General features: G+C 37.9%; 2 protein-coding genes across 9 annotated transcripts in view; one reads left to right on the top strand and one right to left on the bottom strand.

Annotated features, from left to right (window-relative positions):
• Positions 1–2,605: 2,605 nt before the first annotated feature.
• On the top strand, positions 2,606–11,497 carry lamp5 (lysosomal associated membrane protein family member 5). Of its 3 annotated transcripts, none has more exons than XM_073051308.1 (7): positions 2,606–2,738; positions 4,282–4,423; positions 5,238–5,410; positions 5,654–5,785; positions 6,109–6,214; positions 7,125–7,313; positions 7,582–11,497. In XM_073051308.1, the coding sequence occupies exons 2-7, from the start codon at positions 4,363–4,365 to the stop codon at positions 7,758–7,760; spliced, it is 840 nt and encodes a 279-aa protein (XP_072907409.1). In that variant the 5' UTR covers positions 2,606–2,738; positions 4,282–4,362; the 3' UTR covers positions 7,761–11,497. The 3 variants fall into 3 exon arrangements, with proteins under 3 accessions (XP_072907409.1, XP_072907411.1, XP_072907408.1); XM_073051310.1 differs by lacking the exon at positions 2,606–2,738 and adding an exon at positions 2,888–2,902; XM_073051307.1 differs by lacking the exon at positions 2,606–2,738 and having other exon boundaries at positions 3,689–4,423.
• A 2,660-nt stretch (positions 11,498–14,157) lies between these two features.
• LOC140730612 (serine/threonine-protein kinase PAK 5-like) overlaps positions 14,158–19,556 on the bottom strand; it is a 225,643-nt gene continuing 220,244 nt past the window's right edge. For 5 of the 6 annotated variants that reach the window (XM_073051301.1, XM_073051305.1, XM_073051302.1 and 2 more), the window contains 4 exons: positions 18,241–18,367; positions 17,741–17,866; positions 17,371–17,505; positions 14,158–15,416 (listed from right to left, as the gene is read on the bottom strand). In XM_073051301.1, coding sequence (XP_072907402.1) covers positions 15,261–15,416; positions 17,371–17,505; positions 17,741–17,866; positions 18,241–18,367 — 544 coding nt within the window. In that variant the 3' untranslated portion in view covers positions 14,158–15,260. The remainder of the gene's footprint in view (positions 15,417–17,370; positions 17,506–17,740; positions 17,867–18,240; positions 18,368–19,556) is intronic. The other variant, XM_073051306.1, reaches the window with a different exon arrangement.

The raw sequence follows: 19,556 nt of genomic DNA, 5'->3' as shown, positions 1-19,556 counted from the left end.
TTGTTCAAGGGAAATAGTGATACTCCAAGAAATTATAGGCTGGTGCAATTCATATCAGTGGTAGGGAAGCTACTGCAGAGCATTTTTAGAGATAGAATTTGCACACTTTTGGGAAAACATTCTGTTTAGGGACAGTCAGTATGGCTTTATATGAGACAGGTCATGATTAGAAACTTGAGTTTTTCTGAGGTGGTCACAGGAGTGACTGAGGAGGGTGGTACAGTGGATATTGTCTAAATGGACTTTAGCAAGGCATCTGACAAGGTTTAAAATAGAAGGCTGATCCAGGAGATTAAGATGCATGAGATCCATGGTGATTTGGAAATTTGGATTCGGAATCAAGCTTGCCCATAGAAGATTACAGTAGAGGTGGAAAAGTGTTATTCTGGCTGGAAGTCTATGACTAGTAGCATCTGAAGACATGAGTGCTGGGACCTCTGATGTTTGTGATATATGTAATATAGATGACTTGGATGAGAACATAGATAGGTGGGCTAGTACGTTTGCATATTGGTAGAGTTGTGAACAGTGAAGAAGGCTATCCAAGGGTTTTGCAAAATGTTGATCAGTTGTTAGTATGCTTGAAGAAATGGCAAATGGAGTTTAATCTGGGCAAGTGTGAGATGTTGAACTTTGGAATATCAAATGCAAGGGGAAAGTACCTAGTGAATGCAAAGGAACCTAAAGGCATTTATGTACAGTGGGATCTTAGTGGTCCAAGTCCATAACTACTTAATTGTGGCCCTAAAAGTAGATAGGATAGCAAAGAAGATATGAGATGTTTCCATTCATTGGTTGAGCTTTGATTATGAGTCTAAAATTATGCTGCAACTGCACAAAATGCGTGTTAGGCCTCTCTTACAGTATTGCATGCATTTTGATCACCCCATTACAGAAAGGACATGAAGGTTTTGGAAAGAGTGCAGAAGAAGCTAAACAGAATGCTGCATGATTTAGAAGGTATGAGCTATAAGGGGAGGTTGGACAAAATTGGGCTGTTTTCTCTGGAGTTTTGATGGGAGACCTGACAAAAGTTTATAAAATGTGAGGCACAGATGCCAATCAAGCATGACAGTGGCAAAGTGTGCATGCAACTGGAGGAGATAGCAGAGGTACTTAATGAATACTTCAGTATTCACTACAGAAAAGGATCTTGACGATTGTAGGGATGACTTACAGTGGATTGAAAAGCTTTAGCATATAGATTTTAAGAAAGAGGATATGCTGGAACGTTTGGAAAGTATCAAGTTGGGTAAGTCACCAGACCGGATGAGGGTTACCCCGGACTACTGTGGGAAGCGAGGAAGGAGATTGTTGAGCCTTTGGCAATGATCTTTGCATCATCAATGGGGACAGGAGAGGTTCCGGAGGATTGGAGGGCTGCAGATGTTGTTCCCTTATTCAAGAAAGGGAGTAGAGATAGCCCAGGAAATTATAGAGCAGTGAGTCTTACTTCAGTGGTTGGTAAGCTGATGGAGAAGATCCTGAGAGGCAGGATTCATGAATATTTGGAGAGGCATAATATGATTAGGAATAGTCAGCATGTTTTTGTCAAAGGCCGGTTGTGCCTTATAAGCCTGATTGAATTTTTTTGAGGATGTGACTAAACATATTGATGAAGGTAGAGTCATAGATGTAGTGTATATGGATTTCAGCAAGGCATTTGATAAGGTACCCCATGCAAGTTTGATTGAGAACGTAAGGAGGCATGGGATCCAAGGGGACCTTGCTTTGTGGATCCAGAATTGGGTTGCCCACAGAAGGCAAAGAGTGGTTGTAGACAGGTCATAATCTGCAAGGAGGTCAGTGACCAGTGGTGTGCCTCAGGGATCTGTTCTGAGACCTCTTCTCTTTGTGATTTTTATAATTGACCTGGATGAGGAAGTAGCAGGATGGGTTAGTAAATTTGCTGGTGACACAAAGGTTGGGGGTGTTGTGGATAGTATTGAGGGCTGTCACAGGTTACAGCGGAACATCGATAGAATGCAAAACTGGGCTGAGAAGTGGCAGATGGAGTTCAACCCAGGTAAATGTGAGGTGGTTCATTTTGGTAGGTGAAATAAGATGGCAGAATACAGTATTAATGGCAAGACTCTTGGTAGTGTGGGGGATCAGAGGGATCTTAGGGTCCGAGTCCATAGGACGCTTAAAACTGCTGCGCAGGTTGACCCTGTGGTTAAGAAAGCATACGGTGCATTGGTCTTCATCAATCGTGGGATTGAGTTCAAGAGCCGAGAGGTAATTTTACAGCTATATAGGACCCTAGTCAGAACCCACTTGGAGCACTGTGCTCAGTTCTCCACTCAGGACAAGAAAGCTGTGGAAACTATAGAAAGGGTGCAGAGGAGATTTACAGGGATGTTGCCTGGATTGGGGAGCATGCCTTATGAAAATAGATTGAGTGAACTTGGCCTTTTCTCCTTGGAGAGGAAGAGGTTGAGAGGTGACCTGATAGAGGTATATAAGATGATGAGAAGCATTGATCGTGTGGTAGTCAGAGGCTTTCTCCCAGGGCTGAAATGGCTAACACAAGAGGGCACAGTTTTAAGGTGCTTGGAAGTCGGTACAGAGGAGATGTCAGGGAAAAAAATTTTAACGCAGAGAGTGGCGAGTGTGTGGAATGGGCTGCCGACTACGATTGTGGAGGCGGATACGATAGGGTCTTAAAGAGACTTCTGGATAGGTACATGGAGCTTAGAAAAATAGCGGGCCATGGGTAACCCTAGGTAATTTCTAAGGTAAGGACATGTTCGGCACAGCATTGTGGGCCGAAGGGCCTGTATTGTGCTGCAGGTTTTCTATATTTCTAGACAGTCAGGATTTTTTTTCTCGAGTAGAAATGTCAAATACTAAACGACTTGCATTGAAGGTGAGAGGGGGAAGTTTAAAGGAGACATGCGCGGTAAGTCTTTTTTTAAAAAACTGAGTGTTAGAGCCTAGAAGGGGCTGCATGGGTAATGATAGAAACAAATATAAAAGCCTTTAAGAGACAGTTAGATCCATAAACATGCAAGGAATAGAGCGATATGGATCATGTGCAGGCACAGGAAATTTAATTTAAATTGGCATCATGTTCGGCACAGATAACATAGACCGAAGGGCCTTTTCTTTTGTATGGTCTTAAATTGTATAAATGCATCTTAATGATATATTTAAATATTTTCAGGTGACAATATTGCTCAAACTCTCAAAGTAATCTTGCATAAAAAGATTGACAGTTATTTTACTAAATCCATTTTGAAAGAATGTATTTTATAAATTATTTGATAGAGGATAGAAGAAAACTGTCCAATTAGTACTGCGGCGTGAATTGGTGGAGTTTGCTTAATGGGAGGGTTGCCGATTGATACGCTCGCTGCCAGTGTGTTAGAAATGGGGAATTATACAAAATCATGCAGTGAAATGTTAGCGGCTGCTGAGAGATGAAACAAAACATGCTCAAGTTCAAGGCATATTACACTATTCTGGAGCTGTTTATGATTAATTCCATGGCAATATTTAGGATATTTTTACCATTATTCATGCGCGTTTGGAAAATTTAGCGAAAACCGAAAATCGGGAACTGTGCAATTCGCGTGGTATAAATCCGTGCCATTTAGAAATAATCCCTTCCAAATTGTGTGCAGCTGAAACTCAGACCTTTCCTTATGTTAAAACTGCACGAGTGTGTGGGCTTGTTGACGATTCAGACAGCCGCGACCCTTGGGCTATGCGTTGGCGCAGTTTAGCTCGCTCCAAGAGGTAATGCTCAAAGAACACGCCTTCACCACTGAGCCGTCCGTGTTCAGAGCACCATTAGGAAACCCTAGCCGCAGCTCCTCCACGGAACCCTGTTCAGAGCACCATTGAAGAGCCCCGACCGCAACTCCGCCGCAGAGCCCACACCACTGGGGCACCCCGAGCATTGCTCTGCGCACAGTTCACAGGAGAGACTTTGGAGCGCAACACACCCACGAAACCCAGACCCCCAGTTCTATTGCAAAGTCTTGGAGCGTCGCTTAGATTTAAAAAAAAACACTTCAAGCTCCGCCGCAGAGCCCGGAGCGATAAAGTACGCGCTCCCACGAAACCCTTTGCCACGGAGCTGGGGCGCTGCTCTCTGATAGTCACACTGCACCAAAGAATCCACTCTGGAATTCCTCAGCACTGCTCTGCGTATTTCAAAATCATTCGACACTCGTCCGGCACAAAGCACATTTCCGGCACTGGGACACCACTCGACCGAACGAACGCCTGATCGCAGGTCCAGTGCGAATCTTAGCCGTTTCATTTTCTGACCAGGTATTAGCGAAGTCGTTCGCTCCGGGATAAGGCTCACTCAGCACTGCGGACCACCGGACACCGCCGGAGCTTCAGCACAGCATGGAAACAAGCAGGAAGCATCACTTCACCCCAGCACTCCATGTACTAGCCTTCCTTCTCAGTAAGTACACACACAGGCATGCGGCATAAAACCTAGAGATGTCAAGAACATTTTCAACAATTATAATGCATGTGAAAGAATCCTTCGTCAGAATATTCAAAGCACTATTTAAGGCTTTTGCCATTGAAATGGGATATTTGCCGTATCAAAATCTTCCAGATGAGCATTTCATGTACATTAACCTCTTAGGTACTGAAACGTATTTTCCGGATTAATATTAAACGTTTGCCCCTAATAACGTCTACCTTATACGAGATAACTTGGCTTATTTGTATTTTGTTCGGTTTGTAGTGATCATTTGATCATCCTCAAAGAGACAAATCCAGTGGACTTCTCGGACACTAGGTGGAGGGCAACCTACGAGAAAAATATCTGTAAACGAGATGAATGTCTGAAAAATTTGGGGCAGAAACTTGGTTATGTCAGGACCCAGTATCAATAGATGTTAAGTACCCATATACCAAAAGAGTCCACGAAACTGGACTGTCCTGCTTGTGATATTAAAATGCAGTTCGTCTATCCACGCTCTTGCAGTGTTTAGCCTGTAGTTGCTTCGATCTCCCTTTTGCAAAAGGCAAATACTCCAAGCCCTTCAACAAACTGTTTTGCAGAATAACAAATTATTAATACTTAGGACAAGATAGGTTGACTGTGATTGTACTAATGCAATCACTGACAATCAGGGCTGTTCCCTATATATTTTTTACAGAATCACTTCTAATTTTTTGCATAATTATGGAGCAAATTGTGTCTAAATATCAAAATGTTTTGTCAAGCCTTTGGAGAAATGAGAGACATTTTGTCACTTTCGCAGATATCCTTCAGGGGGTCGGTGCGGAACAGGAGACCGAGAATCTTTCGGGTCTTTCCACTGATCCCTATAAAGATATTTTTGTGGTTCGGGAAAATGGAACAACGTGTCTGATGGCGGAGTTTGCAGCAAAATTTATTGTCGCCTACGATGCACGGGCCAGTAACTATGTAGATGTAAGGCAACATACCTACCCAGATCTCTTTGATCATTTCCTAGTTGACAAAAGCATGAGGAAACGAATTAATCACTTACATTGAAAAACAATGTGCATTGAAGCTATGATTTTATGATAACCGCTTTTTAAAACACTTAATTGATTCAATTGGCCTAGTTCATCATGACATTCCACCTCTCAAATACTTGTTAGACACACAATGCCCTATAATGTAAACGTTTGACCTTTCATTTGGTCTTAGCTCATTACAGAACAAGCTGATATTTCAATTCCACGAAGTGCAGAAGTTAGAGGAAGATGTGGGAGCAACGAATCCGAACTGCAGATTTCCTGGGCTGACGGCACATACAGTTTTAAACTCCACTTTGTGCAGGTACAAAAAATGTCCGTGAATTACAGCCAAAGTTCATGCAAACAATAATACGGTTTATAGAAAGAAAATCAATTTTCTGAGTAGCTGAGGATTCCAGGATCTTGTAACTCATACGGTAATCACTGTCCGTTAATATTTGTACGTGCCACAAACCTAAACAAGCTGGTAAATATTAGAAAACACGCGAAGATTCATAATCCTGCGTCAAAGTCGACAAGCGAGTTTTGCTTTGCCATTCCTCTCATTTAAAATCCTCTACTGTGATTTTATTTTAAAGAAAGTTGTATATGTAATAATGATAGTTGTCCATAAACTTCTTATAGGAGACCCGCAATATATCCACAAGGCAAGAACACTTCTGGAAAGTCAGTAAGATTCAGTTCGTTTATGATTTATCTGAATCCAGCCACTTTAAAGATGCAGTCAACCGTAAGTTGTTTCATTAGATTGTTATTCGCACGCTGCTTGCAATTAAATGACAGGAACACTAAGGATTAGTACATTTTTGTTAGAGCTGGTGGGACGATTGAAGTTTATGCTTTATCATGTTTAGTGTCAGGATTAATTCCTACCAAGCGGTGACAGTTTTCGTTCACCACTAACAGGAAGTCTGGTGCAGTATATATGTTTTGGGGGTTAGTTCTTGTAATGCCTGTCAAAAGTCTCCTGTCACTGTTATCTAGCCAATGAAATTCACTCCCATTTCTGAGTAGGTATGTGAAAATAGCCACCGTGGTACAAAAAAAAATCGGAATAACAGTAGAAGAAAAATAACGCAGCATAATATATCGAGTACGAAAAGATGTGCCTTTTTAGAAACGTTCAAAACTGGGGTATTGATAACATTTGGGGTACAGATTATCAATTACACAAACCGGTGTTACATCCGCCTAGAAATAAAACGTTGGACTGATTAAAAACGACAAAGAATGCCATGCATTACCACATTATTGCATTAGTACACACATTACAAGGATAATATCACCCTTTACCCGCTTAATTGTAAACGCATGCTAGTTAACTACCGAGCATGGATGAATTATTACACAGACATACAAGTGCGTTTAATTTGTAAACGGCTTGAATTTGAGGTAGAACACACACAATGCTGGAGGAACTCAGCAGGCGAGACAGCATCTGTGGTTGAAAAAAAGTCTACGTTTCGCGTCGAGACCTTTCGTCAAGACTGGGTTTGTAGCTACAAATTTTGTAGGTATTGTATCACTTAGCCAACATTAGGCTATTTAATATCTGGTCATCGCATTCTCTCTGCCGCTGTAATCAATGATATTCTTCTAATACAGTATCAGCAAGAATTTGTCCCCTTTCCCCCCTGTAGCTGGGAAGCACTCAGCCACTTCACGACACCTTTCTCTGTTCGTGACTCCGCTTGCTAAATCATACAAGTGCGAGGCCCAGGAAACAATTTCCCTCATCTCCAGTGATCACCAGAAAGTCGTTGCCGTTCTCCTATCTCAAATTCATATCCAGCCTTTCGGTCTCAAGCGGGACTTCATATTCAGCGAAGGTAAAGACTTTTTAATCCACAAGCCTTTTGTAATCCTTTTAAAACCCCCTTTTCTTTCAAATATTCTTAGCTGCCAGTATCCGATTTGGGAGAAAGTAACGTATATTATACAGAAAAGGGAATGTGTTCAGTCATGTCTATAGCATTTTAAAGCACATTGAAAATATATTAAACATTTACATATAAACATAGCTGCTGCAATTTAAAAGACAGATCCCTTCAGGTTTTCGGATTCTGCGTTTAATAATTTATCTCATTTTACTTACAGCCTCTGCCTGTGTTGTGGACCAACAGGAACAGTTAGAGGAGACTCTCCCCCTTATACTGGGGCTGACACTGGGCCTCGTCATCGTGGTGATTTTGTCGGTTTATCATATTCACCATAAACTTACGGCTACCAGCCAAATTCAAATACCCAGAGACAGATCCGAGTACAAACACATGTAAAGAGGTCCGATCGAATTGAACCGAACCTCCCAGCGAATAGCACGGCAGCTGCTGCACAGTAATGTTAAGCAACAAAGAATTATTTCAGAGAATACTTTTTTCAAACTTCCGGGGAACGCGAACATGCAAATAAACGCGCGGCATCTTACTGTATATATTCAGGCGCGCTTCTTTAGTGATAGCACAGTATCTGCTTCAGAGCCAGAATCCCCAGCAACCCCATCACAGTACATAACAAATGCAAAATATCAACAAAACCATTAAAAGTAACGCAAGATTAGTAATCTAATTTTAGTGTAAGTAGTACTAACTAGTGTAAGGAACCTCTCATTGCTCCAATTGTTTAGAAACGGCCACATTCATTCACACGCTATTTGCTTAACAACGTAGATGGCCCAAGCATTCCTACATCGAACGATAATTTAATATTTTGGTACTTGCATATCTTATCATTACTCTTTCAGACAAAACCATAAGAAAACATAAGAGAGAAAAAAAAACTAGTTCAGTTTTATGATCTTGAACGCAAGTCTGCTCTTGAAATGAACTAAAACCGTTTGATTTAACTTTGATACACACGGCTTCTTGGCTTCACGGAGTAATTTTGCTTTTTCCAATTTAGGAAGCAGTTTGCTCGAGCTTTAAGCTTTGATGAATATCTACATTTATTCCAAGCATTCGTGAGATATTGTTGAGGACCAAAAGACTAGGACATCGTGTTATGAATTGCGCGGCCAGGTTTCCCTTAAGTGTACGTTAGTTGAAGGGACTGAAGACGTCATTTTGTGTTCATGTATCTAAGGGAATTATGCAGAACAAATCCCCAGTGTGAGCCGTGAATCAATCCGTCAACACGTTCTACAAACGTTGAACTGATATTCTCTCAGTTGAACTGATATTCTTTGTTGAACAAAGCTCTCCTTAATTTGGATTCCGTTTAACTAAGTGCAACAACTGCGAGAAACAGTTCGACTTCCCCACCTAATTCAGTATTTTCCTCCATCTCAGTATCAAAATTGCGGATGTTTGTGTTCTACCAACTTTTTCTTATGTTTCAGTAAAACTAGGACTTAGAGAGGCGCAATCCTCGAAGCTTGTTCCAACTTTCAATTAAGATCAGAAATTACTCTCAGTGACTTTCCTATTAGATGCCTTAACCATCTGCAGACCAAAATGCATCTATTTCACCCTTGAGTATATTAAAGGTCTAGGGCTCAAACTTTCTAGAGTGGAGATTTCAAAGATTCACAATCCTCGTGAGAAATACCACCCCCACCCCCATCACTCCTTTAAGTGAACAATTGCTAAGTGGTTTATTATTGATACCTACTGACATACAATGAAAAGCTTGATTTACCATACAAATAGATCATTCCAAACATCAGGTTAGCACAAGAGGAAAAGCAGTACCAGAATGCAGAATAAGTGCAGTGCAGGTAGACAAATGAGATGCAAGGCCCATGACAAGGTAGATGCAGAGATCAGTAGTTTATTTTCAATTGACAAAGTATCTATTCGGAAGTCTCATAACAACGGTCAGAAACTATCCTTAATCCCTTATTCTGAAACAATGTCTCCTAGTTTTGGATTCCTCCATGTGGGAAGGTGAATTCTCAGAATCAGATGTTTCAATAAAATTTCCTCCCATTCTTTTCCAATTTAGTGAGAATGATTCTGCATTACTCATCATTTCCTCATAAATCAATTCCTTCATCCCAGACATCAACCCAGTGAACCTTCTTTGAATCACCTCTGAACAAATATATCCCCGCTTAAATATATTTTTTAAAAAGGTATTTGATTCTGAAGAATGTTTTTGATCCTATCAATAGTATAGGGGAATATCTGAAATTCAGTAAATCTACCCTGCAAAAGGGATATATTTGTTATCATCAAGTGGGGGGCTAGAGGGGCTGAGTATTAACTATAAAAATATTATTCCAAATACATTTATTTAGGATAATATTTCTCAAGCAACACTCATGGTATAATCCATTTAACAACAGGACAAGTGCATAATTTTGTTGGGAAATTACTCTAAAACTTAGAGTTAAATCCAATATAGCAATGCATACAAACCAGTATTGTGATTCTGCCCTTTGATTTTTATGATGAGATGAAATTTTCAAATAAGATGGCATTTGACAGTGAAATTCTTGTTTAATTTGCTGATTGTTTTCTGGCATTCTCTCACTGGAGTTGGACCAGCTTACCACAGTTGAACAGTTTGTGCAGTTCTTCCTTTACAATGCTTCTGCTTGTATAATTTTTGTTTGTGACGTAGTGCTGATTATTGCCTCCTAGCTATATATCTGTTATTTCCTATAATATGGCATTAATTAATCCACACTTGTAAAAGAAAGCTAAAACACTTAATTCAATTAGAATGAAATGTTTGCGAATAAAAAATACAAAACAATCTTCTGACCTTCAGGGGTGTCAGGAAACAAAAATTCAAATTTATCAGTTTCTTTATAATTTTGTTGTACAATTAACAAAAGGGCCTAGGTAGAGCAGGCATGGAATGGATGCTTCCTATAGTAGGGGAGTCGATGAGTAGAGCGATCAGTCTCAGAACAGAAGGAGGTCCCTTTAGAACAGAGATTAGAAGGAAACTCTTTTGCCAGAGAATTGAGAATATATAGAGTTCTTTGCCAGATGACTGTGGAGGCCAAGTCATTGGGTATATTTAATGCAGAGATTGATAGGTTCTTGATTAGTAAGGGTGTCAAGCATTACAGGGAGAAGACAGGAGAATGGGTTTAAGAGGTTTAATATATCAGCCACAATGGAATAGTGGAAGTTACTCAATGGGCTAAATGGCCAATTCTGCTCTTATGTCTTGTGGTCTTATGGATTAAAGTAATAAGCTAGACAGTTACAAACTTGATGACTAAGAAGATTGAAAGAGTTTGAGTTCTACATTGCTTTATTGCTACATCAGAAGGAATCTATGTCACAGATTTATTCATATAGATAGATTTGCACTTTTATACCCAACTTGTAATGAACACAATTGAAGGATACAATTAATGCACATTTTTGAGATATTAACCTCTTTTAAAAAAACATGGCTGCAGGTTGTGAATTCACTCTAGCTAGTTGAAAAATCCAGACTGATATTTTACCGCAGTGTTGAGTGGGCATGGAACAATGAAACTATTATTATTTCACTCTCAAATGGACATAACAATACTTAAAAGAGGAAAAAAGGAGCCACTCCTGATTATACTGGTCAAATTTTATCCTTCAATCAAGTTCAATAAAGCAGATCTTTTTGTCAGTATCACATTGGTTTCAAAATTTAGGCTAGACACATTTGCTGCATCTCCTACATTACAGCATTATATGGAAAGAGATTTGAAGCACTGTGGGGTCATGAAAAGAATTATATTAACCTAAATTCTTTTTCTCCATACTTTAAAGTGTCAAATGTACTTTAACTGTTGTTTTTATTTCAATCATTGTCTTGCTGGCTGTGTTGCCTTTATGTGGGAATCTGTCATTTAGACTACAATTATCTGTCTTAACAGATAATGTATATGTACATATAAGATCAGTGAAAGTTATTTTAAATCTGAAAGCACATATTTATATTTTAAATTGTGATTTGTTATGCAGGAGAAAGATCGTATTAACAAAAGAAAATCAGTGTGTGTGAGCACGTTTGTCACAATACTAATGACTAATACATTATTTTTATTACTCATTTCACTCTGAGTAAAAAGTCAATAATATATGGTGTAATCATTAACAGAGTGAGAGTGTGTGTGTGTGTGTGTGTGAGTGTGTGTATGTGTGAGTGTGTGTGAGTGAATGTGTGTGTGTGTGAGTGAATGTGTGTGTGTGTGTGAGTGAATGTGTGTGTGTGTGAGTGAGTGTGTGTGTGTGTGTATAATGGATCACAGGATGATTCAGAAGAGAATTGTCTCTATCAAATTTACAATTACGGTATTTCAAAATCTTCTTGGCAATCAATGACGGATACTTCCTGGAGTAGAATACTCTCACCATATGTTCTTCAGTCGAAGAAAATACTATCTTTTTTTTATTAATAACCTGAGGCTTTGAAATCCTTTGTTCAATTCCCTTGAGCTTAGAATCTAAGGAATCCAGAACCAAATGCATCAATTACATCCTCTAGCATCCCAAAGTGCAGCCCATCATTTCCAGGGTATGTGTTAGCCTTTAGTTCCAATTTAGTTTATATATTTTACTTACTGATCTTAATTATTTCCTCACTCTTATTATCACGTTTGCTCTGTTAAATCTGACAATCAGAAAAATACTGGTGTAATAAATGGCTATTTCCTTATTCTCTATCATATTCTCCAGTCTCATCCTCAGATCCCTGTGATTATCCTCAATACTCTTTCATATAGTTACAGATACACTTTTTTTAATCCATTTTACTCTTTTGAAATATGTATAATCTCAAAAGATGTATTATCCAGCTGGACAGAACACCCAGATTAAATTGCCAAAGGAAATTGAGGTACCAGTAAGGAATTGCAAAGCCAAACCTGAAAACACTATTTAAAGTATTAGTTATGGAATTAGTAGCATTTACCAGAACAAGGAGCAATATTTGCCTGACATTTTTTCCTCAGCTTGGTGAAGAGAGATTTGGGTGAGGGGAGATAATAGAAGAGAGAAGTTGCAAGTTATATGGAATATGGAACGTATTCCATAGGGCCTAGAACAATGTAATGAATTTTGTAAGAAATAGGCATTTATCTGTTTGAAAATGTACTAACGTATTAAAATACATTTTGAGAAACATTTTCCTGTAAGTAATCAGAATATACACGGAGGACAAAATGTAACTGTTTTTTCACTAGAAATAAGGATCACTATTTTCTTGTAATTAACAGCAACACAAACAGTCGTTATATTCTCCAACATTTCAACATTGCCACCCTTCAGAAATGCAAAATGCTTTCAAACCCCAGTTTACAGCCATTGTTTTGAACTTGCTGGACTCGATTAAGGAATGTTTCTATGATCATGGTGTTCAAGAGAAGATAAATATTAAAATAAGTAAACCACACAAAATTGAATCACACAGATAATATTCATATTGTATAAATGGTGCATTTAAAATTATTCAAAAACTCAAAAGTATAATTACTCAGATCATGACAATACGCCAACTTTACTGTTTACTTTCCCAACTGCATAAGTTTTCCATGAAAATGAAGATAATACTGCCTACAAAACAATGTTCTGTCCTTTGTAGTTAGTAGCAAAACAGTAGTACTCACCTGTGACCAGAAAAAAAAGTACTTGTGGTCGCTGGAACACTGCCTGCCTTCTATTTTGATAATGGTTGTCAGGCGTCACTTTAGGGAACTCTTTGGCATTCATCATCTGTGATATTATCAACTGGATGAATAATTAATCTCATGGAAATAATACAGACATCAAACCAAATGGAGAAAAAGCCACATTTTCAGTGATATTTTAAACATTTTACTAACTGAAAAATAAAAATGATCTTTTTCATAAGGAGGAAGTTGAAATATTGTAAACAAACCCTGGCAAAACATAAATTTTAATATCTATTGGGTGAGATTTTATTGATCTGGTGCCCCCATCTTCAATCACTGTTCATGAATCCCTCTGCCTATACTTACTTGGTTCTGATTCAAAGGGCCTAATTTGCAAGTCCAAAAGTGGTCTGGATAGCTGCAGAGTGTCCAGTGGCACAGTGAGAACCCCACACAGTTCTGAAAGCTTTTGACAATGAGAAAAACAGCTTTGCACCCCAGATTTGCTGGCTATTGAACTTTAGAGACTAATTTAATAGTCTTTAAGTGTTGCTGACATGAAGGTTAATTATGATTAAAGATAACAATTAAATTAGTTCATATTTTTAAACTAAAATGATAAGTAAAAGTACCTAAATAATTTAAACCATTAAACTACAGGGATGCAATTAGAGAAAGGAACTGGAGAATAGGTATGCAGGTCCATGTACACCACTGGTGTAAGACAATGAGATCAGATCTATTTTATATTGACATTTTTGTCAAAGGGAACTTAATTATACTTCAAAACATTATTAAAGTTTCAATGATAGTTAATAAATAATGAAGATTTAATATGCTCTTACATTTTACTTATACCTACAATTTATTTACACCAAAAGCACCATTTTTAAGTTATTTACAGTAAAGCTGATCCAATGTATCTAGAATTTTGTCCATTCTCTGATTTCCCCTGACCATGTGAAGAAGTGTGCAAATCAGCAAAATCTGTGGAGGATTGCTGTATCACTGACAACAGTTCCAGAATACCTTTGTTAAACTTTAAGTGCACTGAAATGATTAAGTTTTTTTCCAGTTTCCATACTGATATTCTTTTAATTGCAAAATCGGAACCAATATTTAGCACTTGATCACATGTTCGATGAATTATAAGTGACATCATTTTATACATTAATTTTTGAAAGTCGTGTTTTGCAACCATTAAACTTCAAAAATAAAGACATTTCTTTTTAATAAATAACCAGCATTATTTATTTCCTCTGTAACACACAAGTTTCACGCCAGACTGCACTAAGGCTTACTAATTTTCCATCAAACTTTGCATGACTGTTAAAACATGCAATCACGCTCAACAAACATCACATTTAGATTAATGCTATAAACATTCACTGACAAGTAGAAAGCCGCAAAAATATTTTTAAAAAATCATTAAGTAACATGTGATTAAACAAAACTTAATTTATCAAATTGAACAGATTCATTAGAGTGCCTCAAGTCAGAAACAATCTGTTTTGGTAAACCTGTATTGAACAAGTTTGTTAATCTCTGCAACTCAAAGCATTTTCCCTTTCTAACCCACCCGCCCACATCAAGTTAATATCCCTGAAAAAAAATTCCTCTCAATACTGTTTGCTATTACAACAGTTACTTCACCACAAAATACTGTTAGTTTATCAGAAATGTCAGTAAGATACAAATCCAATTAGAACACATTGCACAGCCAGTGTGGAAGAAAAGTGCTTACCAAAGAAAGAGTCACAATTTTAGAGAAATACAAATTCCACACATTTTACTGAGCAAAATTCTCTCAAAGAGTCCTGAATGTGCTATAATCTGTTACACAGTCAGAGCATTATATCCTGATGTGAACATCAATCCTGGCACATGGTGAAAGGTAAACTGACTTTCCAAGGAAAATATGTTCAAAAAGATAGTACTCAAAGTCAGTTCAGCCATATCATAAAGGAGATTTCTCACAATTACCCTTATACTCCAGCACTGTAACTCTGAAATAGGAAAATAGTGGCTCAGGGAGCTGGTATACAACAGATTTTATAAATTGCTTTTATTTTGCTTTGTGGTATTTTTGCCCAGCCACAGACTTCAAGAGAGAACATAATCTGTTTTGGCGTCACATCTTTTAATATTCTTCATTCACATTTCCTGATGGCTATCAATTGCGTAATTTTTATTCAAATACTGTGCTAAGACATCCTTAAATCCACTTCATTCAACGATATCTATATTGTCTCATAAGAGGTACAATACAGGATGGGGGTCCAGCAAACTTGAGGAATGGATGTTTTAATAATTCCTGTGCAGATGCTCTTTGTAAAGGATCCCTCACTAACATCAAGTCCAAGAATCCTCGCAGCACTGATGAAGCCTAAAGCATATCAGGAGAAACAAACATTAAACAAAAGATCCCAAAATGTGAAATTCAGAAATATTTAACAATATACACAATTAATTTTTAAAATAAATTGCCTGTGGAAGGGCAGGAATATCACATGAGGGGTGCACAAATTCCATGTTAGTGAATTACCCTGTTTCTTTGATTTTTAATTATATTTCACATAATTCCAATAAATAGATGCTTCTAATTGTATAACTTACAGCAAAATGTGCATATTTATTGTCAAATATTAGAGACATCACTTGTGACATTGTTTACTGACTGAAATAATGACAGGTGTTCTGTACCATGTAATTCAAATGTATTATTTTATTGTACAAGCACAATTGTTCATCACTTGGAACATCCATTGAACTGTTCCAAGTCTTCCTCCATTTGGTAAGGAAATAATTATTGGTTAAGTTATTTGAAATTAAGAAAAGGTGGTGAAAACATAAACACACACACACACACACACACACACACACAAACACACACACTCTCTCTCTCTCTCTCTCTCTCTCCCTCCCTCCCCCAGATAAAATTAAAGTAGCAATGCAAATTTCAATAGGTACTTCACCAGTTTACAATTTACACATTTTTAGGCTAGGCTCTGACTATTGGGGCAATATATAATTCTGCACTATTTACATTCCTTTGATCTAATCTTACCAGGAATGCAAGAAGTAAGCAATATGGAGACAAGGATTACACCTTGAAATATAACTGATGATAACCTACTGCATTAACAGGGACATCAGTAGATTTTAAAATTTGTTCTGCCATTCAATTAGATCATGGCTAATCTGGGCATCAGCCCATCTAACTTAGGTCTACAACCCCTAATATCATTACCTAAAGATGATCCGTTTTGAGATTATTCAACTGAGCCTCACCATTTTCTTTTTGGAGCAGAACATTTCATATACTACTGTCCTTTGTGTGGAAACATGTCTTCTAAAATCACTGGTGAATGGCCATGTTGTAATTTTAAAATTGAGCTCCCTTTCAATGAACCCCCTATTAAATGAAATAGGTTCACTCTTTCTTCCTAAATAGTCACCTTAACAGACCATCACTTCATACATTATATCAGTGGGAGTATAAGCAAAGTCTGTCCTGAATATCATTTGGTGGATTAGCAATGCAACTCCTTTAATGAACAGAACACCATATGTATGTGGAATCTAATTAGAACTCTGTACTGAGGTAACAGAGTTTTGACACTTTGATGCTTGTCATCCTGAAATAAAGGTAGTACATTAGCTATTTCTGGATTGAGTGTAATTAGTATCATAGAACTGACTACATGAACTATCATTGAAGCTAAAGCGTTTGGACTGTAGGATGGCCAGATATACTTTCAGTCTATCACATCATTATAGTATTCTGCATATTTTACTATTTGGACATACAGAAAAGATTCTGCAAAGGCAGGGCATAAGGAAGAGTTACCATTTGATAAGGAAGAATCATGTAAAAGCCAGGTAGAGGTAGAAGAGGGAAAAATACTGCCACGATCCACTGCAGTACAAAATTCAGGGACCAAGTGGCAGAACAGTGTCTTCAATAGCCTTTTCATTTCATTTTGCTCTATGCTAAAACAAAGACCTTTCCAGCAGCAATCCTTCATAATTTCCAAACAATTTTCTTCAAATAGAAGAGAGAAGATGTAACCTCAAACTGCAATTCTCCCAACAGACTTCCAAGTAAGTTTTCAAAAAGCACAGTTGGTTCCTTTTCAATCATTTCTCTATTTGTAGGATTCCAATAGATGGAAATGACATTTGAAAGTTGAAATACCAGTGACTTAAAATCCAAGCCATAAGTGTGTTTTGCACTCATCCTTACTGTTCAAACACTGCTGTGACTTAAAGTGATTCCTACTCATCAAGAAGGTAAATTCTATAAAATCTTTTGAAAGAAAAAAACATAAAAATTCTACCTTGTGGATATCTTTTAACCTTGGAGGAAGATTGTCTCGTATTCTCCTCATGGCCTGAAGTGGTGGTTCATTAAAGTATGGTGGCTCCCCATCCACCATTTCTATTACCATGACACCAAGAGACCATATGTCTACCTAAAAGATGACAATTTAATTTCATTCGTCAAAATATGTAATCATAATCTAATACACCAATGATGAAGTATTGCTACAGTAGTTAGGATGGAATTTAGGATTTAATAATTCACCATGTTTGATTCCGCATGCAAGTAGATTCAAAGAACTGAATGATATTCGACTACAAGTTTATAACACAGAGAGAAACCACATGCACTTTGGTTGGAAATCTGCTGTGCAATCTCATCCTTACTTCAGTTCCATATGGTAATCTAGAAATGACCTCTGGTGCCATCCAGTATGGTGTCCCAACTAGTGACTTCCTCCTAGGAACCTCTTTTGACACTTGAGCACAAAAGCCAAAATCTGACAATTTAATCTAAAAAGATAGAAGTAAATAGTTGAATCACTTTACTATGTTTAAGAAAAAGAAGATTTTTCATTCCCATTTCCTGAAAATTTCAGTCAGGCTGAACTACAACTATTGAGAGAAAAATAATATTTTTTTTGCAGCTTATGAAAGATACAAAATAATATTAATTTTATCAGTCCTGATGAAGGGTCTCGGCTCATAATGTCAACTGTTTACTCTTTTCCATAGATGCTGTCCAGCCTGCTGAGTTCCTCCAGCATTTTGTGTATGTTGCTCAGATTTCTAGAATCTGCAGATTTTCTCATTTGTTAATTTTATCAGTGTCCATTTAAGATATAAAATTACAGATCAGCATTATGAGAAGGAAAAATATTGCTTACCCTTCCATCACTGGTGAGAAGTATAGAGTCACTCTTTATATCCCGATGGATAACTCCCTGAGAATGAAGATATGCTAGAGCTTTCAAAACAGACAAGCAAACAGTTGCTATTTGCTCTTCATTCATTCTGCAATTGGATAAAATAAATAAACATTATTTTCTCTCATGTCAATAATAGGCTTTTTAATCCAGCTCATTTGCTGAAGTTGTCATTATCAATGTCATAGACATATTATTGGATTCTCTTACAAAACAAAAAAACTCTTACCTCTCTCCCAACCCTTTGCTGTTTTCTCTTTTCTTCTGCCACTATCAATCTGAACACTTTGATAAGTTATTTCAAAATCTCTCCAGATTCAACTGGAAAAAAAAACCCAGGCCACATACTGAATAAGGTTTTTGATCTTTAGAACCTAAAGATGGTTGAGGATCCATTTCTACTTTGATAAGGGCTCAGTGATGGGAAAGCTAGGAAAGAACCAAGACACCTGAAAACACCTTATAGTTTCGCAATGATCAGCAGTCTCACTCAGAAATGGGTAGGGTACTTCAGTACAGGGAGTTAGCAGATATTGTTTGAGGCTCAGGAGTTTGGCTTACATTATATCCAGAAGGTCCAGACATTCAAATGTTTAACAAATGAATAAATGTTCAATCACCCAGTACTTAGATCCATTGCCCAGTGCTCACACCTATCCACAAACCAAACTTTACACCCATCACCCAGACCTCACACCCATTGCCCAGACCTCACACCCATTGCCCAGACCCCACATCCATGGCCCAGACCTCACACCCATCGCCCAGACCTCACATCTATCCATCGCCCAGACCTCACACCTATCCATCGCCCAGACCTCACCTCTACCCATCGCCCAGACCTCACACCTATCCATCACCCAGACTTCCACCCATCATCCAGTACTTATATCCACACCCAGTGCTTCCATTTATCACCCAGTAGTTATAACCATCACCCCAACAAGTGTATAAATCACAACAAAATGGGTTTTAAGAGTCTTAAATTCTGCACCACATATGCATGTGAAAGGACAGATTCTACCTGCAACTCGCCAACATAAATAAACTTTAAGTCATTATCCAAGTGATTGAGAGAGGTTAATCAGATTTCAAGATCATTTGCAGAGTTTAAAACGCATTTCACTGGCATTTCCTTTGCAAAGACTATTTGTTTGCCTTTTATCTGGGGAAATGTGCACAACACAAGTGACCAAGTGTGATGAGGGAAAAAGTGGGTTGTGAGTTGGTTGAGGAAGTGGTGAGACTTTCTAAACAAACATTCTCATTGTTCAACA

Source organism: Hemitrygon akajei, chromosome 7 (assembly GCF_048418815.1).
Source record: "Hemitrygon akajei chromosome 7, sHemAka1.3, whole genome shotgun sequence".
In the NCBI taxonomy this organism is placed as follows: Eukaryota; Metazoa; Chordata; class Chondrichthyes; order Myliobatiformes; family Dasyatidae; genus Hemitrygon; species Hemitrygon akajei.
The sequence above is the reverse complement of the archived record's forward strand: the minus strand, read 5'-3'. Positions and strand labels throughout refer to the sequence as shown.